This window comes from Leopardus geoffroyi, chromosome C1 (genome assembly GCF_018350155.1).
Source record: "Leopardus geoffroyi isolate Oge1 chromosome C1, O.geoffroyi_Oge1_pat1.0, whole genome shotgun sequence".
NCBI classification, from domain to species: Eukaryota; Metazoa; Chordata; class Mammalia; order Carnivora; family Felidae; genus Leopardus; species Leopardus geoffroyi.
In genome coordinates this window covers 43,765,010-43,792,887 of record NC_059328.1, presented here as the reverse complement: position 1 = coordinate 43,792,887, position 27,878 = coordinate 43,765,010, and the positions used below count along the sequence as shown (strand labels likewise).

At 39.2% G+C, this 27,878-nt stretch overlaps 2 protein-coding genes and 1 pseudogene across 8 annotated transcripts in view; 2 read left to right on the top strand and 1 right to left on the bottom strand.

Moving 5' to 3' along the window:
• TCEANC2 (transcription elongation factor A N-terminal and central domain containing 2) overlaps window positions 1-709 on the bottom strand; it is a 36,347-nt gene extending 35,638 nt beyond the window's left edge. The window contains exon 1 of one of the 2 annotated variants that reach the window (XM_045477507.1): window positions 530-709. The gene's annotated coding sequence lies outside the window, so the exon portion shown is untranslated. The remainder of the gene's footprint in view (window positions 1-529) is intronic. The other variant, XM_045477508.1, reaches the window with a different exon arrangement.
• Window positions 583-27,388, top strand: TMEM59 (transmembrane protein 59). 6 transcript variants are annotated; one of them, XM_045477500.1, is made up of 9 exons: window positions 973-1,289; window positions 5,323-5,355; window positions 6,349-6,454; window positions 8,436-8,530; window positions 11,231-11,383; window positions 12,938-13,019; window positions 13,834-13,915; window positions 17,288-17,396; window positions 26,743-27,388. In XM_045477500.1, exons 1-9 carry the CDS (start codon window positions 1,101-1,103, stop codon window positions 26,896-26,898), a joined length of 1,005 nt encoding a protein of 334 aa, XP_045333456.1. In that variant the 5' UTR covers window positions 973-1,100; the 3' UTR covers window positions 26,899-27,388. The 6 variants fall into 6 exon arrangements, with proteins under 6 accessions (XP_045333460.1, XP_045333459.1, XP_045333458.1 ...); XM_045477499.1 differs by having other exon boundaries at window positions 1,009-1,289; window positions 13,831-13,915; XM_045477504.1 differs by lacking the exons at window positions 973-1,289; window positions 5,323-5,355 and adding an exon at window positions 583-604 and having other exon boundaries at window positions 13,831-13,915.
• Window positions 20,591-23,890, top strand: LOC123597921 (annotated as a pseudogene).
• Window positions 27,389-27,878: the final 490 nt, after the last annotated feature.

Sequence of the window (27,878 nt, the reverse complement as noted above, 5' to 3'; positions counted from 1 at the left end):
GAAGCCTTCTTCAATCAGGAGGACTGGGGTGGAATTTACAGGAAAGAAAATTTCGTCTTGGAAAAGAACTGCTTTTCTTTTTCTTGCTATGAACTGAAATTGTATATAATGATCAGTCTAATTCCTGAGTTAGGAGGTGCCTAGCTTCAGAAGTGCACGCTGTGCAAGGGATTCCAATATTGGGCCAGGCGTTGAATCTGGTGACTTCCAAAGCCTCTTCCAACTTAGGTGAGGTTGAGGCAGGATTAAAAGTTCCACCGAGTTCCGTGAAGCTCTATTAACAACTATCTCACCATAATCACAATTCCAAAGATCCCCCTAGTAACCAGCAACTAACAACCACCTCCAGATCTCAGCAGGGTCCTCACAACAAGCAAACCACCTCCAGGTACTGCTTGGTGGTCAAAAGACCCTAACCAGGACTGTCGTGTTGTGGATCCCCCGGCAAAGGGAAACACCATCTTCCTCTACCCTCAGCACTCAGGGGCCCAGCAAGGGGAACCCAACAACGGTCTGACGTGAAACCCACCAGGAAAAGCAGTCCTGCCAGCAGCTGGACCCTTCCAGAGCGCACCTGCTGAGGACCCAAGCCTGGGCCGTGGGGGTGAGAATTAAACCGACGCTTCCTTCCTAGACCGTGGTTTCTCGGAACTGGCTCCGCCACCCAGCGAAGCGTCTCCGAGCCACAGCAAACCACATTCCCCAGAATGCACTGCAAAGGAGCCGGTGATGCCAGCCCAGGGCGATTGTAGTTCTCCGAGATCCACTTTCCCGACCCCACCGTGCACTGCTAGCCAGCGGAGAACTACATCCCCCAGCGTACCCCGCGGAGAGAAGGAGTCAGGAAATGCCGGTTCGTTCTAATACTCGCGATGGTTGGATCCATCTCTTCTTGCCAACCTAAGAGAAGATCGTAGATTTGGAGGTGGGGCGGAAGGCGGCAGTTTCGGGGCGCGGGGTGGGCTCAGGGCGGAGCTGAGGAGACGGCGGAGGCGGAAGCGGCGGCCTGAGGGGCGGGGAAGGGGCTGGCCCCGGAAGGCGGAGGAAAACCTGAAAAGAAAACAGCAACAAGCAGAGCTGCTGTGACAGAAGGAAACAAAATGGCGGCGTCGAAGGGGAGCCTCTGGGTCAGGGCCCAACTGGGGCTCCCGCCGCTGCTGCTGCTGACCATGGCCCTGGCCGGAGGCTCGGGGACCGCTTCGGCTGAAGCGTTTGACTCGATCTTGGGTGATACGGCGTCTTGTCACCGGGCCTGTCAGTTGACCTTCCCCTTGCATACCTACCCCAAGGTAGGGCCCGTTCGAACCGGGCTACAACCCTCCCCTGGTTGCCCATCTCCGCTCTCCCGCACATCTGTCAGCTCTGGGAACCTGGGTGTCGAACCCACACCCTTCAACCTCTGTCTCCCACCTGTGTGCTCCTGTTTTCTTCCCTAATTCTACCCCACACCCCGCTCCTGCTGTAATTAATGGGAAGTTTGTGCTGTATCTACTCTATAATATGGGCTGGGGGGACTCAAAGATGAAAAAGACAGGACTTCTTTCTTCTGGGAGCTTGCGAGGCGGCTGGGGAGGAGGATATGGATGATTAATGCAGGGTATGGATGATTAATGCAGGGTCTTCACCTTCAACGAGCTTAAGGGACGGTCGCGGGGGAGGAGCAGATATGCAAACCCACAAAAGATTAGTTCGTAACCCATGTTTACTGAGCGCTTCTCCGGGCTGGGAGCTCACAGTCTGTTCTGGGAGTCCGACAAGTAGACAATTCCACTGTGGTATGAAACGTATTAAGTCAGCCCTAGGAGTTGTGAGACGCCCAGGAAGGGCTTTCTGCTTGTGTTGAATTACTGTGTGCAAGACGCTGCCACTAGGGCTTTGGGATGGCTTAGAGAAGAAGCAGTTAGGTTTCTGCATTCAAAGAACGTAACCGTTCAGTGCAGAAGACAGGGGGAATTTGTGGAGCGAGTATAGAAATGAGACTGCCCCTGGGGCGGGGGTGGGGGGGGGTCAGGGTCCCAGTTTACGGAGGGGAGTGACCCAGCTTTCACTCCTTGTGCACCCATCTGTGATGCCTTTCCTTTAATTCCATTCCACTCCTCAAGTTGTTTTTTTCAGTTTAGGAACTCTGTTTACTCAACATGGTCAATTGCGTGGCGACTCCCCACCCTTTCCCATATGTAATTTTGGATCTGTGCTCCCCTCCCCCCACTGCTTTTTTTATAAGAGCTTTTGCTCATGTTTCTGGCCTTTTTCTCCTTGTTTTCCCTTCATCTCTTCTGTGCTGTTGGCTTTACCGTGTGGCTAGCCCTGTTTGCTCTCTCAGACTACAAAGTGACCATGAGGACAGGGTTACTGAAGTTTAGGATGTTTCTTATTGGCAAAATACTTTCAGGTCTTTGAAATGAAAAGCTCTAAATGCTTTCACTTCCCCTATATCTTGTCTACTGCAGGATTTTACATGGCATGAGGATTATCAGTTTTCAAGAAAAAGTGTGGGAGAGATTACCCTAAAGTTTTCAGTCAGACACTAATAGAGCAATCAAGAGAGAAATGAGAAATTCTGACTTCCAGGCTTAAATCAGTGTGTACTGCCCCTAAACACATTTACTTTCTTCTCTGCTTATAAACCTCTCATCAAGATTGAGGAAACTCTCTAATATTGATTTGGCCTGGCATTGGGCGGAGACTTATTTTGTAACCTAGTGTTTGGTTGTGGTTTTTTTTTTTCCCCCTTTTTGAGCTTTTCTTAGCAAACTTGTAGTGTGACCCGGAATGCTGGGAGAGTAATTAAGTAATATAAACATTTCTGGAAACTTCAGGTACTTTTATAATATCCACAGTGTAACAATTTTTAACAATTGATGTGATATCTGTAAGTCATTTTTGCTTATTTATTAAAGCTGTTCTCACCAGGAACTCTAAGTCATCTGGCTCCCTGTATATGTTAGATCAACTTAAAATCTATTAATTACCTACTCTCTGTGAGCCAGTGTGATGAGAGAGTTACACCCATTATCCCTAATTCTCACAAGCATGCAAAGTAGGGCTTTACAGTTGAGGCTCTGAAAGGTTAAGTGATTTGTCTAAGGCCACATAGCCAAGAAGTAGTGGAGTAGTAGGAATTCAGTCCTAAAACTGGCTACAATGTGCTGCCTTCTATTAGTAAAGTTATATTTAAAATTTTTAATTTACTTACTTCACTGATTTCTGTTGGCCCTCTGAATTGTTGTGCTTTGCAGTTCAGGAAGAAGCCTTGTGTGTTACCAGAAATGAGATGAATTTAGAAGCTCACATAGCCTTTCTAGTCTGGTATGTGCAACTGGAAGATAGGGTCATTTTAATGACTCTTTTTCAGAATTAATTATTTGTTGCAAGAAAGTAGAACACTTGACCTGTTTGTAAGTAATTATTTTAAAATTACTATGTAGTTACCATTTCACTTTCCTCAACAGTGCAATTGTGTCATTTGTCTGGATCCAAATAGGAGAGACCTATGTTAACAACAAAACTAATTAGAACCAGCTTGGTCATTTTTTGTCGTTGTTGTTTAATGTTTATTTTTGAGAGAGAGTGGGGGGGGGGGAGGGCAGAGAGAGAGGGAGAGAGACACAGAATCTGAAGCAGGCTCAGGCTCTGAGCTGTCAGCACAGAGCCTGATCCAGGGCTTGAACCCACGAACTGCAAGATCATGACCTGAGCCGCAGTGAGATGCTTAACTAACTGAGCCACCCAGGCATCCCGTGCAGCCTGGTCGTTTTTAAACAGAGTGGGGGCTCTGGAACCATATAAACCTGGGTTCCATTCCCAGCTCCACTTTTACTGTGTGTTTTTGCTGATCAGTTAACTTCTCATGACTTCATTTTTGTCAGCTGTAAAAAAACAAACAAAATCAAAAACAAAACCCTGACACCTGGCAGAGCTGGTGTGATGATTAAAGATAATGTATGTGGCACTCTTATCACAGTGCCTAACAGATGACAACAGGTAGTTATTTCTTCTGCTATATGTCATAAAACCCGTTTGGTACCTATAGTATCAGTGGTGCTGAATAATGAGAATAGTTAGCTCGACTTAGCTCTGGGAAAGAAAATGTGTATATTCTATAGATAGTATCATTGAAGTGCCTTCTAATTATTTATCTGGTATTTGTTTTGGTGGGGAGCACCATTTCCTTGTGCTCTAAATCAGAGGAGATATATTTTAGATTAGTTTGCCAATAGTTTGAGATACATAGAGCATGAAATATTTACTTAGAACAATAATATTATGTAGTACATGAAACACTTAGTTGGAATAAGGATATGATTCTTTTTTTTTTTTTTTTTTTAACGTTCATTTATTTTTGAGACAGAGACAGCATGAGGGGGGGAGGGTCAGAGAGAGAAAGGGAGACACAGAATCCGAAACAGGCTCCAGGCTCTGCACTGTCAGCGCAGAGCCCGACGCGGGTCTTGAACTCCCGGACCGTGAGATCATGACCTGAGCCGAAGTTGGATGCTCAACCGACTGAGCCACCCAGGCGCCCCTGGGATAGGATTCTTAATAGCTACCGACTGAGTACCTACTCTGTGCTGGATATTGTATAATACTTTAGGCGTTAGCATGGTGCCTGGCACATTGTGGGTACTCGTTGAATATATTATTGTTGTGTCTATTTATTAGATAGTATAGCATAATATTCATGATATTGTGGATATAAAATATATAATCCCCATCATAAGATTGATTCAAGAGTATTGTCCCCAGCCTACAACCAAAGAAACTGAGACTGTGAGAGAAATTGTCACCTTCCCAGGATTGTACAGAATAAGTGGTGAGGCTGAGCTTCAAACCAGGACCGATTCTTGGACCCTGGCTTTTTTCATCATGCCATACTCCCTTTTGAAAATGGGACTGGAGGGCTTATTGGCTTGGTTTAACAAAAGAAAACATACCTGAAAATGAAATGGCATGCAATATAGCTCCTACTAATGAGCTCAGGCTTCCTCTGCAATATAAGAAAACGTGTACTCCAAATACGTAAGAGAATTCTTCCACTTTTCCAAAGCTGCAAAAGCTACTCAGGTATGAAATTTATCTTAATTGTTAAAATTCTTTCAGTTTCACCTTAACAGTAAATGCAACTAGAACCGAGGTCCAAATATATGCCACCTTCAAAGTCGTCTGATAACAACTGCTTAATATTAGACTGCAGCCATCTCTTCTTAATGGATTGTTGCTGCTGCATAAATTTTACTGATCCTTCTACTGGAAAGAAATGCATACCTTTGTGTTCATTGGTTGCTAACTGGTATATGCACATGCTGTTTGCTTCCTTATTAGGTGCCTGCCAATTTGTACACAGTGGATCACACAGTAAGTTGAGGGGGTTCCCCCACATGTACTGGTTTGTTTCAAATACTGTATATATTTCCTCTAAGAAAAACCTATTGAAGACATCGTCATTAGTCTTATTAAGCAGCTAACATTTTCTGGTAATGAAAAATCTACCCTGTCCTGAGCTCCCATAGATATACAATGATGCCTGCAACCGTTGTTTTGTTTTAAAAATCTGTTATGATTAACACTACTACCGTTTACTGAGAACCATTTGTGTCCCAGCCACTATACTAGGAATAGCTATCTTCCAGCATTGTTGAGGGGTTTGGAGATGATTTATAGCTATTATCCCCTTTTATGATGAGAAAACTGAGGTTTAAGTAGGTAAAGTAACTTTGGCAGCATCACTCGCCCAGAGGATTTTAGTCCAGGTCTGGCTGCTCCTAAAGGCCTTTCTCATATGCCACACTGTTGCTCTCATTTGTGTTTTCAGTGAAAGTAAGCCAAGTTTCAATAACCCTTTCATGTAAGCATTTTTATAGCTGTGTGCCTCACTTTGTGGGGGCCTTTATGACACTATTTGCTATGTGAAGCCAGTCATACTACTTTTTCTTGAGAAGCCTGATGATTTGTATAAATATTTATGTGGCAGAAGTATGCTATTCATCCTAAGGTACTTGCTCACTCATTTCCACCTCTGCTAAATTTCTGATGATGTCACTGTTGTTTTTATCTCCAATTTTTTCCCCATAAAATGTGACCTTGGAATATTGGAAAAAGGTGATACTTTTACCCAGTAGGCTTTTTTCTTGGGTGTCACTTTTAAAATAAGAAACTAAAGCCTCTTTATATGGCAAAGGTCTTGGGTATCAATCACCTGGCTCCTATCATATTTCTTTCAGTTATAAAATTTTATTGGACCGTTTATAATAAACCCTACTAACTTTGCTTTCTTTTTGACCTTCTTTTCCCTGAGAAAAAAGTACTGTTTTATTTTTTGGTAATCCTCCTTCTTCTTGAACTCCCTAGGAAGAGGAGTTGTATGCATGTCAGAGAGGTTGCAGGCTGTTTTCAATTTGTCAATTTGTGGATGATGGAATTGATTTAAATCGGACCAAAATGGAATGTGAATCTGGTAAGATGCTATGCTAATGATATCAGCAATATATAACATTCTGCTTTCTTTGGGTTATGTTATGCTCTTTATGTCTTTTCCTCAGAAAATGGCAAGCATATTGTTTAAACTAATTTCGTGCATATTTTAATTATTATGAAGTCAGAGTTGTAGCAGCAGCTGCTAGAAATTTCACGGGCTTTAAATTTCATCTGTAGGAGTCCCCGCTGTATGAAAGTAGAGTGTTCCTATGAAACCTTTCATAAGCCACAATGGCATAAAGCAAAGCAATTCCCCTTAATTTACATGGAAAAATTTTTGAATGCTTTTAGACCCAAAAAATAACCTCTCTTAGGCTTTTCTGATACTTTAGGACACATCTTGCTAACGGATGCACAAAATAAATCAAGATAAAACACAGATGCTCACACAGTTCAAAGCCATGGTGGCCTGACGCTGAGATGCTGAGTGTAGTTCCCAGGGAAGGAGGTTGGTGGTGCCGCTCTTGCTGCTTGAGCGTGCGCTGCCTCTGTGGGGGCTCACTGCGGAACACTTGCTGGACGCTGTTTTCGCTTTCTTTTTTGAAAAGCACAAATCCTCTTTTGATTTCTTTTGGTTAGCAAAAATAGCTATGAACTTCCGAAAAGTAGGGGATACTTCTGTTTGTTGAGACAATATTTATTTTGTACTATGGATAGGACACCTTTGTTTAACCAAGCATTTGGTTTAAATGCAGTAGTAATTACCCTTCTCATAATTCATCACTACCTTTTCAGTGGATAGTATAATTTTCCAAAGCCTTTCAATCATAGGCCAGTTAATTTAGCTCCAAGTTTTTGTTTTTTTTTTACTGAATCAGGCCTTTGACTCACTATTTAATAGTGTATTCTTTGTGGGTCATGCCGATAAAAGAAGTAACCAAAGTCTTTGTCATCTCTTAAACCACTGTTTTTACCTTTTGCTGAAAGAGATGTGTTTAATAAAAGAAGCCTGTAATCGAGACAAAACTGACATTTAACTTTTTAAAGAACTGTAATGGAATTTTCTCCACTCATTACATCATGCTGTTTCCTCAGTGTAGCAGGAAGTACCTCTCTTGTCCCTATCACTATGCCATGACTCCTATCCAGTCTCTTTGATATCATAACCTTACTTTTTATGGCTCAGTCTCCTAACTGGCCATCTTTTTGTTTGCTTAGTGCAGTTCAGTTTATGATCTAACACCTTTGAGAAGTATATTACAAATGCATGACTGGGTTGGAAAGAAATAAAAGATTGTTATAGTGGTAAAGTGTTCTATGTCACAGGAAAGAAATGGCTCTAGTGAGCTAAATGAGAGGGTATATACTCATTTCAACTTCAGAATCCTACTATAGAACATTTTCTAAGTTCAGTTTCTCAGAATTTAGGGTGTTAGGCTGATTGCTTTGTTTTGTTTTTCCTTGCCGTGGGAATACCCTTGATTCTCAGCGAAATGATCTAATTCTTTACAGTAATATCATGCATTTGTGTCGATCATTAAAATATATTGTTTTGTTCAACTCCATGAAGTAGGTGATGCTATTTCCATTTTAAAAATATAGAAGTCAATAGTTGGAGAGGTTAAACAGCGCAGCCCAGGTCACATACACAGCCAAGTGTGTATGGAGCCAAAACTTATGCCAGACCTGTGTTTTTTCCATTTTACAGCCTTAGCTGTGAGGATTCCCTTATTATGAATGTTATCATATAGCCTGAGCCTGAGTGTGTAATCAGTAGATTTATACCCGAAACATCAGACATGTGAGAGGTAGAAGATATGGGGTTTATTAAAAATAATATATTTGCTACTATTACCAAATTTGAGAATTCATATTGATAAAATGCTTTTTAAGTATGAGAAATTTTTATATAAAATGCCAAGTCCCTTTTTTTCTATCCTTCCCCCTTTTCTTCCTTCTTTCTCCTTTTCTTCTTTCCTCTCTCTCTTTTTCCTTGTAATTTGACTGTTTTTCTCTTACAGCATGTACAGAAGCATATTCCCAATCTGATGAGCAATATGCTTGCCATCTTGGTTGCCAGAATCAGCTGCCATTCGCTGAACTGAGACAAGAACAAGTACGAAACAATACTGCCTTTCAAAATTGCCTGCTTAAATTGCACTGACTTGTATTGAAGTGTTTATCGCCCACTTGATACTATTTTAGTGTTATATTTTATAATTAGTTTTCAGCAAACAAATTGTATGTTTGCAAATAGAAAACTCAACTGCATAATTACTTTTGTATAATGCTTTACTGTTAAAAGTTCCAAAAGTTCTGTTCACATCCATAATCTCTTTTGTTTTTTCTCTCGGTCCACTATATTATCCCCATTTTGCATATGAAAAAACTGAGGCTCAGAGAAGTTGATAGTTCAGAGTCATTTTCTTCCACCCCAGCTGCCATTGCCTTACTTCCTTACTTAAATCATCATTATTTCTCATCTGTATTACTAAACTTCCAAACTATTTTCCCACTTTACCCGCTTCTAGTCCATCCTTTAGTCTTTGTTCAGATGTTTATTTTCTAAATGGAACTCTCATCATGTTATTCTCCCATATTATATTCTTCAGTACCAGTACCTCCCATTACGTACAGGAGTAAGTCCAAACCACTTATCACAGCCTGGCTCCTGATTTCCTCTCTTATGTCATCTCTCTTCCCCACCCCTCATACTCTGTCCTCCAAACATACTGGAAAAAATTTGTTCAGAGGAAATATACTTACATGGTAAAGAACTCAAAAGGTAAAAAGAGTATGTAGTGAAATATCTCGTACCCCTGTATCTCTTAATCATTCAGTTTTTCTCCATTAATGTAGCAAGTGTTACCAAGACAGGTATTTTATGCACATACAAGGAAACAGATATTCTTTCTTTTTTTAAAATACAAGTATACACAAAGAATGTCTAATCATTCTTTTTTTTTTTTTTTTTTTACTGCATAATCCATTATAGATGTGTCTATTTAAGCAGTCTCTTATTTGGAAATGTACCTTGTTTCTAATCTTTTTCATTTATAAGCGATGTTGCCTACTTTGCACATTTATACGAATAGAATAAAACCAGTTGAATTGCTGAGTAAGAGGTATCTGTATTTTTAATTTTGAGAAATAGAGCAAAATTGCTCTTTGTGGAATTTTACCAATTTTTAACTCAAGATATAATTCACATACTATAAAATTCACCCTTCTAAAGTATTCAGTAGTTTTTAGTATATTCACAAAGTTATGCAACCATCATCACTGTCTAATTCCAGGAATTTTTATCACCCCAAAAAGAAATCCCCTACCCACTCCTTTCCTCCTTCCCCCCTTCCCCGACTCCTGAAAATGTACCACTTTTAAGGTAGTTTAAATTTATGTTTCTCTTATTATGATTAATGTTAAACATGTTTTCTAATTTTTAAGTCGTTTTTTTTCTCTTAATTGTATACGTAGTGGACAGTTCTTAATTTTTACAGTATGATGAGTTATTACGTGCTTCTGTTTCTTCTATTCTCCATCCTTCTATTGAATCCCTTTGATTCAGGGCAGGTGTCATTTCCTGTGTGAAGCCTTAACCACTTCTCACTCTGGTTTGGGTTAGGTGCCTCTCTCCATATACATGTATTACCCTATTTTTAACCTCTGTCCTATATAGATTACACAGATTAAACACAGGTGTACGTTGATGTATAAAATACACATGGTCCCTGATATCCTAGAATTTATAATCTCAGTGAATACTTGTTTGGTGAATTAATCAATGAAAGATTTCACAGCTATTAGTGGGGAAATTGGATCATGAATATAGGTCTTTTGATTCTAAAAACTGATCTCTTACCCCGTAATGCCTCTCTTGAAATACAGCAGAACGAAAGCTATCTCTAGAGTTCAGCAAATGGTATCTCATACTTGTGCTCTAGAGGGGCCCACTGCTGCTAATAAATAAGCAAAGAAGTCAGAACTGGGGGAATGGGGACATGAAACCAATTAATGTTAAAATGAGTAGCTAATATATTAGGAGCTGAATATATATAGCCCATAAATACTCCCCTCACCCTGCCCTATTATCAGATGTCTTACATTTTATGCATATACTCTTTTGATTGATTTTTTTCCTTCCCCTTTTCCATCAGCGTTCATTGTAGAATGATTTATTTTAAATTTTTTTAATGTTCATTTATTTTTGAGAGAAAGAAAGTGCATGCAAGTGTGAGCAGGGGAGGGGCAGAGAGAGAGAGAGAGAGAGGGAGACACAGAATCTGAAGAGAGAGAGAGAGAGAGAGACACAGAATCTGAAGCAGGCCCCAGGCTCTGAGCTGTCAGCACAGAGCCCAATGCAGGGCTCGAACTCACAAATGGTGGGATCATGACCTGAGCTGAGGTCAGATGCTTAACTGACTGAGCCACCCAGTCGCCCCTAGAATGATTTATTTTACATGAAAACATCAAAGATGAGGATCGTATAATTTCTCCCTCCCCCTTCTATCTCTTGAGTCCTTGCTAATCCTTTTTTAATCAAATCTTAAGATTCTCCAAAATGTATTTTGGGACCTAATTCAAAAGCCTGATAGAGGTGACAGGTAGTTTATATGTGTGTTTGGTGATAAAGTAGCCTGGGATATTAAGCTTTATCACAGTTAATTTGCATAGATAACTAAGAGTTTAATGCTAGTAGAATCACTTAACTTTTTATTCTCTGTCTCAATCAGGATTTGAGGAATGTTGATTAAGTTTGTTCTCTTGAATATACATATATAAAAATAATATATGATTTTATTTTATTTTTTTGAAGCTCATGTCCCTGATGCCAAAAATGCATCTACTTTTCCCTCTAACTCTGGTAAGGTCATTCTGGAGCGACATGATGGACTCTGCACAGAGCTTCATAACCTCTTCCTGGACTTTCTATCTTCAAGCTGATGATGGAAAAATAGTGATATTCCAGGTAATGACTATGCTTCATAGATTCATCTAAATACTGACAAGAGTAAATGTACGTGTCTTAAATGAATGTCTTGGCATAGAGCCATATACATCATCAAATAATAATTACTAATTTGACCTACATTAAAACATTGGGCATCAGGGCACAGTGTGACTTATTCTTCTGTCTACCCATTGGAAGCCTGTGGAAGCCCCGCTGATCCTTATCTAACAAGAATTCTGAGTCTTCTAAATTTTATAGTGGTTAAATTGATGAAATGAAACCACTAGATATGAGAGATAAGAATAATAAATATACTTTGAATGTAAATAATGGCATGTCTATATATCCCATACGGATATTAAAGAAAAGCAATATGACATAATTTTTAGCTTTTTATAGTGCTTTTTCTCATAATTCTTGTAAGAGCTTGTTAAAGAAGCATATTGCCTCCTAGAGAAGTAACTTTTCTCCTACCTCATTATTTACCATGTGATGTGATGATAATAGCTGCTTTTCTTGAAGGTTCTTAGGTACTAGGCATTTACATATATTATCTCAAATCTTTGCATACCTTCCTGAGGTTGTATTATCCCTATTTTATTGATAAGGAAACAGTCTAACTTTTTAAGATCACCCTGCCAGTAGGCAACAGAATTAGACTTAAGACAGGTCACTTTTCGCTCTCAGGCGTATATCACACCCTACCATGCTATCTTCCTTTTAATTTGGTACTTAAATTCCTCAAATGTACCACAAACTATGTTGTGGCACTTTACCCCATGTAATAAAGTAAACCTTTTAATATTGCTAATAGAATGGCTCACTGTAAGGCTACCATGTAATTTTTAGCACTATCCTGAGTTCTTGGGTCCTCTGTACATAATTTGGTAATAAGTAAAACACAGAAGGACTTTTTTCTCTTTAAATTTGTGAATAAGTTCTGTGTCCTAAAGCTAATTAGCTTTTAAAGCTTGAGATGAATGTGAGAGTAGAGCCTTCATTCATTCCTGATTGGATGTGAGATTAGCTTTGTTTCTTTGTATCAAGTGTAACTACAATGGAGAAACCCCCTCTCCAGGGGGTCTGTGCTCCATAGAGGATGTAAAGTATGGAGTGTTTAGCTATAATGTATGAGTTACTCATACTGAGGGAAGAATGGAATGTTTCAGATGAGAAAAATAGAGATAATACTAGTGTAGCCCAAAATTTCAGCAGCCTGCTAAATTATTCTTTTTTCAACTAGAATTAGAACTCATTTTTGCAGGGTATGATATTTAATGCAGTATGTTGTCATTTGTCCCTGCTTTTTAATTTTTTTAATGTTGTCAGAAAGTTAAACTGACTAGATACTCGATGATGCCAGAAATCTGTCTGTTTCTTTGCAAGGCACTCGATCTGATGTTTAGGAAGTGCAATTAAAATATATTGTGGTAAATGTGTTTTATTTTTTATACCATACTTCTGTTACTTTTTCTCAATTCAAATGTTTATACAGATGATGTGTTATGGAACTTGTTACTTAGAAAAGCATAAGAAGTACAAATGGCTTAATTGCTTTCATTATCATTTTAGTCTAAGCCAGAAATCCAGTATGCACCACAGTTGGAGCAAGAGCCTACAAATTTGAAAGAATCGTCGCTAAGCAAAATGTCCTGTAAGTTTTATTTCCAGTAGCTTGGGATAACAACATTAGCAAATCTGGTTGTGGTCTGGAATTAGTTGTATGATTATTCTTACACTAATAGAAAGTGGACAAATAACTCTTAAACAGTGGTTCTCAAACTTTAGCTTGCATTAGGATCTGGAGAGCTTGTTAGAACAGATTTCTGAGCCCCACTTCCCAAGTTTCCAGTTTACTAGATCTGGGATAGGACCTGAGAATTTGCATTCCTAACAAGTTCCCAGATTTTGTTGATGCTGCTGGTCAGGGGATCACACTTTGAGAACCAATAGTATAAAAACATGTAATTGGCTTTGAAGGATATTTTGACTATAAACTAGTAAGATATTGTGATATTTCATAATATGCTAACCAAACAGTGAAATCAGCCCGAAGGTGTGAGTTCCTGTTCTATTTACTTTTAGACTAGAAATAAATTTTAACTTACAGGAATATAAAACATCAACCTAAAGCTGAGCTCACCTTTTAAAATGTACTGGCTCATACCTTATTTTAGATACTGATTTAATTAATTTTCTAATTATTTTGTAATTAGAATTAAACAGAATGTAATTAAACAGAAAGCAACGTCAGTAAGAATTTGGAAATAAAATAGGAAATCCATAACGTGGTAGAGTATCCATTTGGTTTTTAATGTGCCGGAGGAACTTGCATTCATTATCAACGTATCAGATTACACTTATAAAAACAACTGGGTGTCTGTACAGTGAACGTATCTAGGGGTAGTCATCTGAGGCTAGCTCTTGAGATACAGGATGTCATAAATTGTACCTTGTTATTTCAGCAGATCTGCAAATGAGAAGTTCTCAAACACATAGGAACTATCTTGAAGATGGAGAAAGTGATGGCTTTTTAAGATGTCTCTCTCTGTACGTATTCCTGTTTATTTATATGTAGAGGAGATAGAATCTGGCTTGTAGCAGATGCATTCCTTTTTATTATTTTAAAATTATATTTGGGGTACCTGGGGGTTCAGTCAGTTAAGCATCCACCTCTTGATTTCAGCTCAGGGCACGATCTCCTGGTACGTGAGATCAAGCCCTGCATTGGGCCCTGCACTGACAGCGCAGAGCCTGCTTGGGATTTTCTGTCCCTCTCTTTCTGCCTCTCCCCACTCGTGCGCGCACACACTCTCCCTCTCTCTCAAAATAAGTAAAATATGAAAAAATAAAATTATACAAGCTGCTCAAAAGTAAAAAACTTTTTTAAAACCCTTTTCCTACCAAACTTGTACTTTGGGATATTTTAGTTTGTTTTATTAAAAGGTAACATACTACTGTAATAAAACCCAAGCAGGTAGTTTTTTTCACAATACCAAAGCATTTTTGTTGTTGTTAAGATTCCTTGATTTATTATGTTAAGAAATGTGCTTCTCCAGACGTTTAAAATAAGCTTTAAAGTATGTCTGAATGGTTTGGGGTTGGATTTTGTTTTTATCTACATAGCCATCTGGGGCACCTGGGTGGCTCAGTGGGTTAAGCGCCTGGCTTCGGCTCAGGTCATGATCTCACAGTTTGTGAGTTCAAGCCCCACGTCGGGCTCTGTGCTGACAGCTTAGAGCCTGGAGCCTGCTTTGAATTCTGTGTCTCCCTCTCTCTCTCTGCTTCTCCCCCACTCATGCTCTGTCTCTCTCTCCTTCAAAAATAAATAAAAACATGAAAAAAATACATATGCTGCTTCTCCTCCATAGAGTTCTGATGTGAGCTCTCCCCCTATATCCACCTCCATCCCTCCAAAAAAAAAAAAAAAAAAAAAAAAAAAGATAAAGACAGTGGCCTGGAGCACTTACTGATAATCACCTACTCACCACACAAAGCATTTGGTAAACCAATGCCTGCCCTCACGGTGTGTATACTCCAGTATATGCTGTTCTGTCTCAAGTGTAACACTGCAGTAGTCTAAACTGCCCACTTCTGTCATTTCTTACAATAGAAATAGTTTCTCGACAGGTTTTGTCAGGTATCAGTAGGGTTATTTGGCACCTAAAAATTAATACCTTTTACCAAATTCTTTAAAGACTGGGTAAGAAAATGGAGCTTTAACTTTAAATTTTCCCTTCCTTTCATCTCTAAACCTGCTTTGGACCTTGGCAGAATATGGGCAATTTTTCCTCTCTCTAATATTTAGGATCTTTGTTGTAGTTTGCTGCTCTTAGGAAACCTAAGTAATCACCTAATCTTGAGTTATAGCTTATTCTCAATAGTATACTACCTGGTAGCTTATTGGTGACTTACACTCTTTAGCATTTTATCATTATATTTCATGTAGTTCTTTTAAATCTAACATTTTAGAAGTAATTTTGTAAATGTTTAATTTATGAAAGAAGTAACTTTATAACTAGAGTTTTAATGCCTAGAAATTTCTGTGCACAAACATGAATTATAATAGTATTCTACATTTTAATAAAAAATACTCTTTTTTTTTTTAATGTTTTCCCCCCCTCAGTGAGCTCATTTGGCTGTCAGAACAGTACACTGTGATAAGTAGGTGGGTCAGAGGTGAATTGCCCACCCCTAAGGTTATATATACCCACTATGTTAAAGTTCAAACCTAGCTTTTCTAAACCTACATCTTTTACTTGTCCTGTTCTGCTATAGTTGTCTTTTCTAAAGGGTCATGAGTTTTTCATGATGAATGCAAGATCACCTGGCCAGTCAGTGGAATCTGGCTCTTCACTGCAGTGCTTTTTATTGTACTGTATAGCTGTTGTGGAGGTACCCTTAGCTTCTAGAATGGAAATTGAGGTCAACTCATTTTTCCACTTGCCGTTTCTTCTCAAAGAGTCTATTGTGTACCAAGAACCGTGTTAGGGACTTTGAACCTAAAGAAAGAATTTCAGTCTCTGACTCTATGGAGTTCTCAGGTCTAATATGGTAGAGACAGACATGCAAACAGTCAACAGTGGTGATTGCTGTGTATCACATACACATACACATCTCTCATATACAGAATACAAGGAATATACCTTCAAAGGGAGGATTGACAAAGGAAATAGAAATAAGTTTTAAATAATGAATAGAGAGTTTTGCTAGTTGTAGCAGATTTAATTTTTTTTCCAGTTATGCTGGCTTCGTACTAAATACATAAAGTGTATTATTACGTATGGGGAGTCAGGTGAATCGGGGATTTGACCAAACCAGGTGGACAGGAACTAGATAGGAGCAGGCAAGTAATCAAACCTAAGTATTAGGAAGAGGCTTCTATGTGAAGGATAGAAGATCAGATTGGAGAGCTGTGGTAACTCCTGAACAGAAGAGAGAAGAGATAGTTGAGAATCTGTAGGATCGTTTTATTGTGGAAGTTGAAGAAGCAGATTGATTGTACACTGAGCCCCTGTTTTCTGGCTTAACTAGTTGTCACTAGAATCCAGATACCAAGTATATTCTTCTCATTTCGTGGAAGGAAATTCCTTAGTACTCGGGTTAGGGCTGGGATATGTAAAGTGGGTGTTGGGTTTTTTTTTTTTTTTCATGAAAAATGTTGTCTGCTGTTATCTTTCTAAATTGGAATACATAAAACATCATATAGACGTTCCCTGCTTTTAGATGCAGTGCATTTTTCAGTGTCCACCTCTTTTGCCCACACACAGTGACTCCACATACCTTTCTTTAGCATGTTCAAGTGTTGGCAAACCATCAAGTAAATGGGTTACAGTGGTAAGTGTAGACCTTTCATCAGGCAGTATCGGATGAGCACCGATGTGAAAATCACACTACCTGCCTTAAATATCAGTTTATTCAGAACTGGACTACTAGATATTTAAAAATAGCTTGACTTTTGTTTTTATTATTGTTTGGCAAACAATAGGTCAATTATGGAAAAAACTCCAGTTGCTAATTCTTGTAACTGGCCAATTTTATGATATTTTAAACATAAGAGAAATTTAACTATCTCTTTACTAAGGTATGCTATAATGGGTACAGAATGCCTCATAATAGATGCACTTTTGTAAATTGGTCCATGGGTTCGAACCCAGCATTGGGCTCTGTGCTGACAGCTCAGAGCCTGGAGCCTGCTTCAGATTCTGTGTCTCCTTCTCTCTCTACCCCTCCCCCACTTTTGCTCTGTCTCTCAACAATAAATAAATGTTTTAAAAAAAAATCTAACAAATAGTTTTAAAGGTAGTACATGTGAAGTTTTAATTGTATTATTAAACTAAATACGTCAGGTTGATTGCCTTTAATTATTAAGAATCTCCTTTTTACATTAGGAAATTTTAACATGACTAACTTGTTTTTCAGTAACTCTGGATGGATTTTAACCACGACTCTCGTCCTCTCGGTGATGGTACTGCTCTGGATTTGTTGTGCAACTGTTGCCACGGCTGTGGAGCAGTACGTTCCCTCTGAGGTAAATTTAATTCCAGCCCTTTGGCCGTTTGAAGTATGAGCCATATGATTTACCGTTTTGAACGCCTTATTTGTTAACTAGAGGAACAAGGCCTCTCTGTTAATGGAATGAGAGAAGATTAGGTGGTTTTAATCACACAGATGCGTGTCGGCACACATGGAAATGGCAGGTTTGCAGCAGAAGAATCACTGTTCCCAGTTCTCTGTGATGCTACCAGAGTGACACATATGTTGGCTGGTTTGAGTAAGGTGTCTCTCTCTTTCCCTGGTTTTTTGAGCATAGAGAGAACCTGGTGATACCAGTTTCTAAGGTGATATGTAAGAAGGAAGACTTGTAGAACTACTTAAAATTTTAAATTAATTGCCACAGATGTTCAGCAGGAATTGCTGCTTTAGAAGTGACATGGCTGGAGTATTTGGTTTTGAGTTACTGTGTGCTGTTATCTAACCCTGACAGAGGTGGAAGACAATTGTGACTTCCTTGGTAATTAAAATTTAACTGGCCCAAGAAACCTAACTGTGTAAAGGATATTTGTTTGTGAAAAAGGCTATAATTTGGTGACTCAACTTAGCTTTCAAGAAAAGAAAGTTATTTATGTGACTGTATAGAGAATAATAATGTCTGTTGACATCAAATCCAACTGAAATAAATTTTAGTTTTCCTGTGCCTCCAAAGTGTAATAGAAAAAGACTTAAAAGAAGAAAGAGAAATTAAAATAGAATCAAATAAATAGTTAGGATGTGCCTACCATGGTGCTTGAACAATAATAGCCTTATCTGAATAGACTAGAAAGGTAGTTTTTAAAGATAGGTTTTATTTAATATAAGGTTACACATGAGTAATGATTATGATATTTCATATTTTTTATTAAGATACTGTGTGATACAAGCAGCTAGAAACTGGGACAGGATAATGTTGGTAACTAACATTTAGAGTTCTTTAAAATGTTCAAAATATTTTCATGTATCTTCTATGTCTAGCAATACTCTGGAGCAGGTTTTCTTATCCATTTTGTAGATGAGTAAATAGGCTTACAAAGTCTAGGTGACTTTCCTGGATTTGCACAGCTATGAAAATATTGAGGCTGGAATTCAGCTCATGTCTTTTGACTTGCGACTCCTGTTTTTTTTCCTGTATACATACCACCTTTCCCATGGCTAATAAGGTGGCACAAATAGGAAACGTATAAAGTGTTAAGGAAAGCACAGTCTATGTGCAGAGATTGTCAGGGAGGGCTTTTGGATAATGGGGGTCTTGACCTGAATTTTGGAAAATGGCTAGTAAGGTATAGGTTAGCAGAGAGAGGAGGGTGGATAATTTTCCCAAGTACAGGCAAGAATAAGCTGTCAGTGACGGACTGTAAGGAATTGACTTAATTAAAAGAACTTAGGAAATTAAACAAAATGAATAAAGTTAGGATTAGGAAGAACCTTGAACTGTGGAAGTATTAGAGAATGAGTAAATTTCTATAGAACTCATCTGTTTATGATATGAATATACTAATAACATCCTCTGGCTACATTATCTACTTGTGTTCTTGTTCAGTTCTGTTGTCCATATTTTAATCATTTTTTTTATTCCTGATAAGACCGAAATTACTTATGTAACATAGGAATGCCTTGGCCTGTTCCTTTAGAGCTGCCCCATGTTCTCTCTAAACCCTCGTGACAACAAAGCTACAAACCTCTATTACTAAATCTTTGTTGATCCCCACCCACCCTGTGGCACTTCGTTCCTTGCTTTTTGTATGTCAGCACAGCTCCTTCTCCTTACTCCCCATAGAGATTCCATAGAGATTTCCCCCAAGATTCCATAGAGATTGGTCTGGAGATTGCCGGGAAGGACTGAATGGCTGGCCTCGGGCAGAATGGACTTTGTAAGTCCACCACAAGCTGGATCCTGGTCCCCAGGCCTGACTGACGTTGAGCACTTTCTCACAGACACCCTTCTAGGTGTTTTACCTGAATTGGCACATGGAGTCCTTTCAGGAACTCTGTGAGATGGCTGCTGTTATCATTCCCATTTCCCAGGTAGGAAGACTGTAAAAGAGAGTGTTTAATTTCCCCAGTGTCACCTACCAGTAGTGGTGGAACCAGAATTTAAACCCGGGGAATCTGACTCCAAAGCTAGTACCCTGAAGTGTCTTTAGTTAGCCTGAAATCATAAACAGCAGAGTTGATTATGTAGTTCATCTCAGGACTGATCTCCCCGTGGGACCTCTTTGACACTAGGAAGATAGATACCACCCAGACCACGTGGTTCATGTTTTTGCGCCAGGATCTTCAAATTCTCTCCTATCCAAACAGTTCATAGGTGGATATTTCATAGTTTTTCCTCTCTTATCGCCTTACTTGACTTAGTGGAGATGACCGCTTCTCATCGTGGCTTTGGTTACATCTTATAGACCTGGGGCTCTTTCCCTCCCTTTTAGATGACTCTGGATCTTCTCTTCTGTTCAGGTGTTGTCTCTGCTCTGATAAATTTTGTTTTGATTGTATAGCTTTAATTCTGTGAGAAATTTTCTCTCCAGTTTTCCAAGTTCTTTGGGGAAACACCTCACTTGTTGCCACATATGCCCCCACATGTTTGTGATCATAAAACCTAAGGCATCAGCACCACGCAGAGTCCTGTGGGCAGCTGGTATATTCCCCCCAGATACCTGCCATATGGATGTTACTTTCTCACCCCTCTCTAGAAGTCTACTGCATATCCTTAACAATCAAAATTATGGCTCCATCTTCAAAGGACCTGTGCTTTTCTAAGAAAATAGATTTTCTAGAAAAACGTGGAAAACAGCCGCTTAGATTCTCTGCTCTTAGGCTTTACTTTGTAATGCGAATCCAAACTTTGGCTAAGTAATAATGTAGTTTTAACTATTGTTTTCTCATTATAAAAATTGCATATATTTACTGTCGAAATTTGTAAAGTACGTATAAAGAAACAAAAAAGTCAGTCACCATCCAAAACTATCATGGTGTTTCCATTTTAGCAGATTTCTTTTCAGCACAAATAATTTTTAATATTGGGAAACCTAGGTGGCTCAGTCGGTTAAGCGTCCGACTTCGGCTCAGGTCATGATCTCATGGTTTGTGGGTTCGAGCCCTGTGTCGAGCTCCATGCTGCTTCAGATTCTGTCTCTGGCTCTCTCTGCCCCTCCCCCGCTTGTGCTCTCTCTGTCTCTAAAATAAATAAATGTTAAAAAATTTTTAATAATAATAATTTTTAATACGTATTGTTAATATTTTGTTTCTTGTTTCAAAATATCTCTGTCCCTGGTATTTGTTCCTCTATTTACTGTAAAAAATAGCTGAAAACTTAGCACTAGAAAAATTACTCGCTTTTCTTGGCCAAAAGCCACCTATTTTAAAACTTTACTTTCATAAAGCCTTTTTGTTGATTTTATTATTGAAACACAAACTATTTCTGACCCCTCTCCATAGTAACAGGAGACTTCATTTTAAGTTCCACAAGTATAACTCACGTGTGAGCCATGTTACTTATATGTTGTTAAATTACTTACATATATAATCCTGTGTGTTTGTAGGAAATCATAAGCCTGCTGAGAGTCTCTCTTCAGTACTGATCTGGTATCTGAGAGCTCAAACATGAAATATAAAAAGCTTCCTTTTCGATCACTACAAACAAAGCTTAAAATGGTGGTAATAAAGGTCAAGAGTGTGGTCTTAGAAACTTACTGGCAGCTTTGTTTTTCTTATTTAGGAAAGCTCTGTAATAATTTATCTTTAGCCTGCTTTGCACATAGTAGGTACTCATCATTTATCATTTGATTATAATGACCAGAAAGAGTTGGCAAAGAATTTCATTTGTTTGGTTGATCTTAAAGCAGTGTCATTTATAAAGATTTTGATTCTCTTTTCTCTCCTTTTTTCCTATTTCACATTTTTTATGTCATTTTTGAAATTTCATGGCATGACGCTTTCTCTTGTTGAGCTATCCATTTAAGATAAAGAGTCGTCATTCATAGTGGCCCTTGTCAGGAAGGTCAAACTTGACATGTGAGACCAGGATGTAGCAGTATTGGATTATTCATTCCTAGAGATCAGAGGGAAATTTTCTGTTGCAACAGATGGTGATATAGATGCTGTTCAGTGTTCCCATCTGCGTGCTTCCTTTTTTCTTATTTTTCAAGATCGTAATACTCTGATTTCATGCGGTCAGTTAGAAAGGGTTTTATCTCTCTTGAGCAACTCCTATGCAGCCTTGTTGCAGAGTGTGAGCCAGACACAGTCCCTGCCCGCCCTGGTCTGTAGTGCGTGTAGCTTTTCTCCTTTATGGTGCCTGAGATAGTGTACCATGGAGTGGAGAAGATGGAGACTTTTGCCTTCCAGGCAGAAATTGCCTGATTCTTATTTCTTGTCATCAATACTTTTTATTCCAACAAGGAAGTTTTCCTCTGGGAGTTGATCAGTAATGCTTCTGATGCTTTGAACCAGATTCACTATGAGAGTCTGACAGGCCCTTCCAAGTTGGACAGTGCTAAAAAGTTGAAAATTGACATCTCAGTCCCAAGGAACATAACGCTAACTCTGGTGGACACAGGCTGGCATAACCAAAGCTGACCTCATAAGTAATTTGGGAACCATTGCCAAGTCAGGTACTAAAGCATTTACGGAGGCTCTTTAGGCTGGTGCAGACATCGCCATGATTGGACAGTTTGGTGTTGGCTTTTATTCTGCCTCCCTGGTAGCAGAGAAAGTGGTTGTGATCACAAAGCACAATGATGATGAGCAGTTGTATGCTTGGGAATCTTCTGCTGGAGGCTCCTTCACTGTACATGCAGACCATGGTGAGCCCATTGGCTAGGCTACCGAAGTGATCCTCTACTTTAAGACCGGACACAGTACTTCGGAGAGTCAGGTCAAAGAAGTGGTGAAGAAGCACTCACAGTTCGTAGGTTATGTTATCACCCTTTATTTGGAGAAGGAACAAGAGAGAGAAATCATTGATAATGAGGCAGAGGAAGAGAAAGGTGAGAAAGAAGATAAGGATAATGAGGGGAAGCCGAAGACTGGAGATGTAGGCTCAGATGAGGAGGAGTGATAGCAGGAAGGACAACAAAAAGAAAACAAGACTAAGGAGAAATATATTTGTCAGGAAGAACTGAACAAGACTAAGCCCATTTGGACCATAAACCTGAGGATACCACCCAGGAGGAATATGCAGAGTTCTACAAGAGCCTTACCAATGACTGGGAAGACCACTTGGTAATCAAGCACTTACCTCTAGAAGATGAATTGGAATTCAGAGCATTGCTGTTCATCCCCTGTTGGGCTCCTTTTGACCTCCGAAAGCAAGAGTAAAAAGAAAAATAACAAATTCTCCATCTGCCATCTGTTCATTATGAACAGCTGTGATGAGTTGCTATGGGAGTATCTCAACTTCATCCATGGTTGTGGTTGCCTCTGAGTACCTGCCCCTCAACATCTCCTGAGAATGCAGCAGAGCAAAATCTCGAAGGTCATTTGCAAAAGCATTGTCAATAAGTTCCTTGAGTTCTTCTCTGAGCTGGCAGAAGACAAGGAGAATTATAAGAAATTGTATGAGCCAATCTCTAAAAAGTTAAAACTTGGAATCCTTCGAGACTTGACTAATTGGCAACTCCTTTCCGAGCTGCTGCACTGTCACACCTCCCAGTCTAGAGATGAGGTGAGTTCTCTGTCAAAATATGTCTCTCACGTGAAGGAGACCCAGAAGTCCATCTGTTACATCACTGGTGAGAACAAAGAGCAGGTTGTCAACTCTGCTCTTGTGGAGCAAATGTGGAAGCAGGGCTTCAAGGTAGATGACTGAGCCTACTGACTATACTGCACGTAGCAGCTCAAGGAGTTTGATGTGAAAAGTCTGGTCTCAGTTACCAAGGAGGGCGTGAGCTACCTGAGAATGAAGAGGAGAAGAAGAAAATGGAGGAGAGTAAGGCCAAGCTTGAGAACCTCTGCAAACTCATGAAAGAAATCTTGGATAAGAAGGTGACAGTTTCCAGTAGGCTTACGTCTTCACCCTGCTGCATTATGACTAATGCACTTAGCTAACGCGGAACAGATCATATCCCAGGCACTTTGGGGTAACTCTACAATGGGCAATAGGATGGCCAGAAAGCCCCTGGAGCTTAACACTGACCACCCCATTGTGCAGACACTGCACCAAAAGGCAGAGGCACATAAGAATGATAAGGTTGTCAAGGATCTGGTGGCGCTAGTATTTGAAACTCCACTCCTGTCTTCTGGCCTGCGACTTGAGGATCCCCAGGCCCACTCCAGCTGTCTCTACCTCATGGTCAAACTAGGCCCAGGCATTGATACAGATGAAGTGGCAGCACAGGAACCCAGTACTGCTCTTCCTGATGAGAGCCTCCCCTTGAGGGTGACGAGGATGCCTCTCGCGTGGAAGAAGTAGATGAGGGGGTGCCTGGGTGGCTCAGTTGGTTAAGCGTCCAACTTCGGCTCAGGTCATGATCTCGCGGTTCATGAGTTCGAGCCCCGCGTCAGGCTCTGTGCTGACTGCTCAGAGCCTGGAGCCTGTTTCAGATTCTGTGTCTCCCTCTCTCTCTGACCCTCCCCCGTTCATGCTCTGTCTCTCTCTGTCTCAAAAATAAATAAACATTAAAATAAAATTAAAAAAAAAAAAAGTAGATGAGGAGTTTCTGCTTGCAGAAGTTGTGCCCTCAGCATAGTGTCCCCATGGCTCTCCTAGTAGCCCTGAGTGGCTCTGGGCTACCTCATTCCCTCTGCTGATACCTAGTGGGTTTTTTTCCTCTCCTGTCTTTCTAAGGCAGTATCCAAGGGCCTCAAACCCTATTTATTCCCACATTTGACATTAGGTTTGGATGTATGTTGTGGGGGGTTTTGTTTATTTTGTTCAGAATTCTCACTGCAAAATAAGATCCAGTTCTCTACAAAGAAAAAAGGCTTTTAGAAGACTCCTAATAACATTCATGTTAGTATATCACATACATTTATGAGTAACTTGATATGTGCCAAGCTCTGTTCAAGGCACTAGAGATACAATTGAGAATATTATGATCAAGATGGAATGATAAAGGCTTCCAAGACCTGGGAAGTAGAGTAAATATGTCTTAAACTGTAATAAGGGGGCACCTGGGTGGCTTAGTCAGTTAAGCATCAGACTCTTGATTTCAGCTCAGGTCATGATCTCGTAGTTTCCTGAATTCAAGCCTTAAGTCAGGCTCTGCACCGTCAGCACAGAGCCTGCTTGGGATTCTTCCTCTCTCTCTGCCCCTCCCCTGCTTGTGTTCTCTCTAAAAGTAAATAAATTAAAAAAAAAAAACTGTAATAAGCATTATTTTTTTAACTTAAAAAAGACCAAAAACCGTGCTGTTCTGAAGTATTAAGTCTGATAAGAGTCAGAAAATCAGAAAACAGTGTAAATGCCACAGCTTTTAAATGCAAATTCTGTTAAGAAACTGAGTTTGAGAGATTTAAGTAACTTATCCACGATCCCATAACTGGTTAGTGGCAGAACGAGGCCTAAAACCCAAATACATATTTATTAATTTACTTTTTAACTTGTAGAAGTAATAATGCATGTGAATTAAATTGTCTTCCTTTTCTTCACTTCTAAGATAAACCAGTTAATAGTTTAATAATTTTTCCAAGTAGCTGCCACTTTTTAATCTTATCTTCCATTTTTATTTTTGTCTTTGATCTTCTATTTTATCTTCCATTTTTTGTTTTATCAACTTCAGACATCATCTAAGGTCTTCCTACTGAAGAATGAGGAACTTGGTTCACTTATACTCTGTCCCACCTCACCTTGTCTCTCCATGCTCTTGTTTTTGTAATGTGAATTTTGTATACTTCTAGTGATTTACTTGAACTCCTCCTACTTCCTTACCTTCTCCTTTCTTCCCGTAGTCTATCTCTCAGTTTTCATTAGTTATTATGACCCTTGACAATAAAATGTAAATATTAATTATTTATATATCCCTCTGTGCTTTTCTAATAGATTAGTTTGAAAAATAAAAATCCAGGGGCGCCTGGGTGGCTCAGTCGGTAAGTGTTCGATTTTGGCTTAGGTCATGATCTCATGGTTCGGTAGACCCCACATCAGGCTCTCTGTCAGTGCACAGCCTGCTTCAGATCCTCTGTCCCCCTCTCTCTCTGCCCCTCCTCCCACCCACCCCCCACCCCTACATGTGTGCTCTCGCTCTCTCTCACTCGCTCTCTCTCAAAAATAAAAATAGGGTGCCTGGGTGGCTCAGTCGGTTAAGCTTCCAGCTCTTGATTTCAGCTCAGGTCATGATCTCACAGTTTGTGAGTTTTCGTCAGACTCTGTGCTGACAGCATGGAGCCTGCTTGGGATTCTCCTTTCTTCCTCTCTCTCTCTGCCACTCCCCTGATCATACTCTCTCTGTATCTCTCAAATAAATAAAAACTTTTAAAAAATATTAAAAACATTAAAATCCAGTAGATAGCATTTACAATATGATTATGTAAATATGCAAAATAGAACCAAATACAGTGGTGATTAGAGTCACATAAAAGCAAATGTAAACCTGAATTACTTAAAATTTTCCCAAGAGAATCTTCCAAATATCTCTGCTTAATGGAACCTTTTATTGTTTTGTTCTAGCCTTCTTCTCATTTTCTAAGTCATATCAACTGCTATTGTTTCTTGTATTCGGTGTGTTTGGCTTTCTTGAATTCTTTTATTTTGCTGGAGTACTTTCTTAAGTAGTTGTTTTTCATAAAGGATACTTGGATGGTAAACTTATCAATTAACACTTGAAAAGCTCTCTGTTGTACCCTTATATTTAATTGGAATTTGAGAATTCAGAGTAGTCACAAAATCAGTATACCTACTGGTTACAGAGTGTCCATATACTCCCATTCATTTCTCTGCACACATTTTACACTTTTACCCTGTTCTAGGTAGCTTCTTCCATGTGGATGTTTGAGATCACTGAAACCGGTCCTGGTCACTGCTTCAAGGTCTAAATGCCGTTAGGGTCGTGAAAGTATCTCTCTCGCCGTGCCCCAGAGCAAATTAGCGCCTGTTAGTTCTGGGGTTTAAGGAGGCCACAGCATGTCAGATTTATGTCCACTGAAACCTGAGCAATTTTTCTTGATACTCAGTTGCTATACCTCTATGTATTTTAAGCTGGGACATATGGAAAAGTTTTCTTTGGCCATCCATTGGGAGCTGAGTCACTTATCAGTAACATTGAGTAAAAGCATTCTTCATTCTTGAGGATGTCGGTAGAGTTTTTGTTTTTGTTTTACCAAATACCTGTAGATTAAATTACTATTTGAGGATGTACTCAGAGAGGTTCTTAACTATTGTAATACGCATTGATTTTCTTTTGCAGAAGCTGAGTATCTATGGTGACTTGGAATTTGTGAACGAACAAAAGCTAAACAGATATCCAGCTTCCTCTCTTGTGGTTGTTAGATCTAAAGCTGAAGACCATGAAGAAGCAGGGCCTCTACCTGCAAAAGTGAATCTTGCTCATTCAGAAATCTAAGCTTTTTTTTTTTCTTTTTTAAAGTAAAGGGTAATAGACATCTAAATTTCCCTTCCTCATAGAGCTTTTAAAAATGGTTTCATTGGATATAGGGCTTAAAAATCACTATAAACTGCAAATAAAGTTACCCAGATCTGTGAAGACTGTATTTGCTGTAACTTTATCTGTAATTTCTTTTCTAGTAATTTAAGAGACAGATATTTGAGATTGCATTTTTATTTTACTAATATCTGTAGCTATTTTATTATTTACATTGTTTTGTTGTTTTTTTTTTCTTAGCCAAATTGTGTGAGTTGATCATTGCTCTTCCCCTCCTCCTACCATGATAGTATCTGTCGTCTTAGTTAATAAACTGAATACTCGGTAGGATTTGATGCTTCGGCTCAGAAATGGCCCACAAGCTGTATTTTGAAATTTAGCAGGAAATGCCCTTTATGACACTACATTTTCAGTTGTATTGACTGAAATCATTAAAATTTTATTTGAATAATTATGTGCCAAAATTGGAGTTAATATACTCTTGATTTTCCAGATCTTCCCCTTTCACCCCAACCCAACCTAGAAAAGAATTATGAAATGTTCTATGTCTATTCCTATATAATATGATGATCAGAGAACAAACTGAAGCAAAAATGACTCTCTCAGAAGTTCATTTGATGTTATTTTGTATAGGCTATAGAGTTTTTGCTGGGTGAGTCTTTCCAAAAAACGATTTTTTCTGTGTTAGAAAGCATATCAAGTATAAGTTTCAGAGAAAACCTTTCATGTTGATGGTAAGAATTAGACTCTTTGGGATGCAGAATTAAGTATAGATTTCACTTGTCAAAGACTGTTGTTATCATCATTCCTTTAACCTACAAGAATTCAGATTTAAAAAGAAGGGTGACATTAGGCGACATAGTACACCACAGTCAGAACATGATTCTGTGTCATTACACCATGGAATGTTAAAGAACTTTGCAGACCACTGCTTTCCCTAC

Bases quoted from the DNA above. Each gene is read 5' to 3' on its own strand.
- TMEM59 (XM_045477499.1), top strand. From the start codon at position 1,101: ATGGCGGCGTCGAAGGGGAGCCTCTGGGTCAGGGCCCAACTGGGGCTC. The intron at 8,531-11,230 runs GTACGAAACAAT...ATTTTTTTGAAG, and splicing joins CTGAACTGAGACAAGAACAA to CTCATGTCCCTGATGCCAAA. The intron at 13,916-17,287 runs GTACGTATTCCT...CTTGTTTTTCAG, and splicing joins TTTTTAAGATGTCTCTCTCT to TAACTCTGGATGGATTTTAA.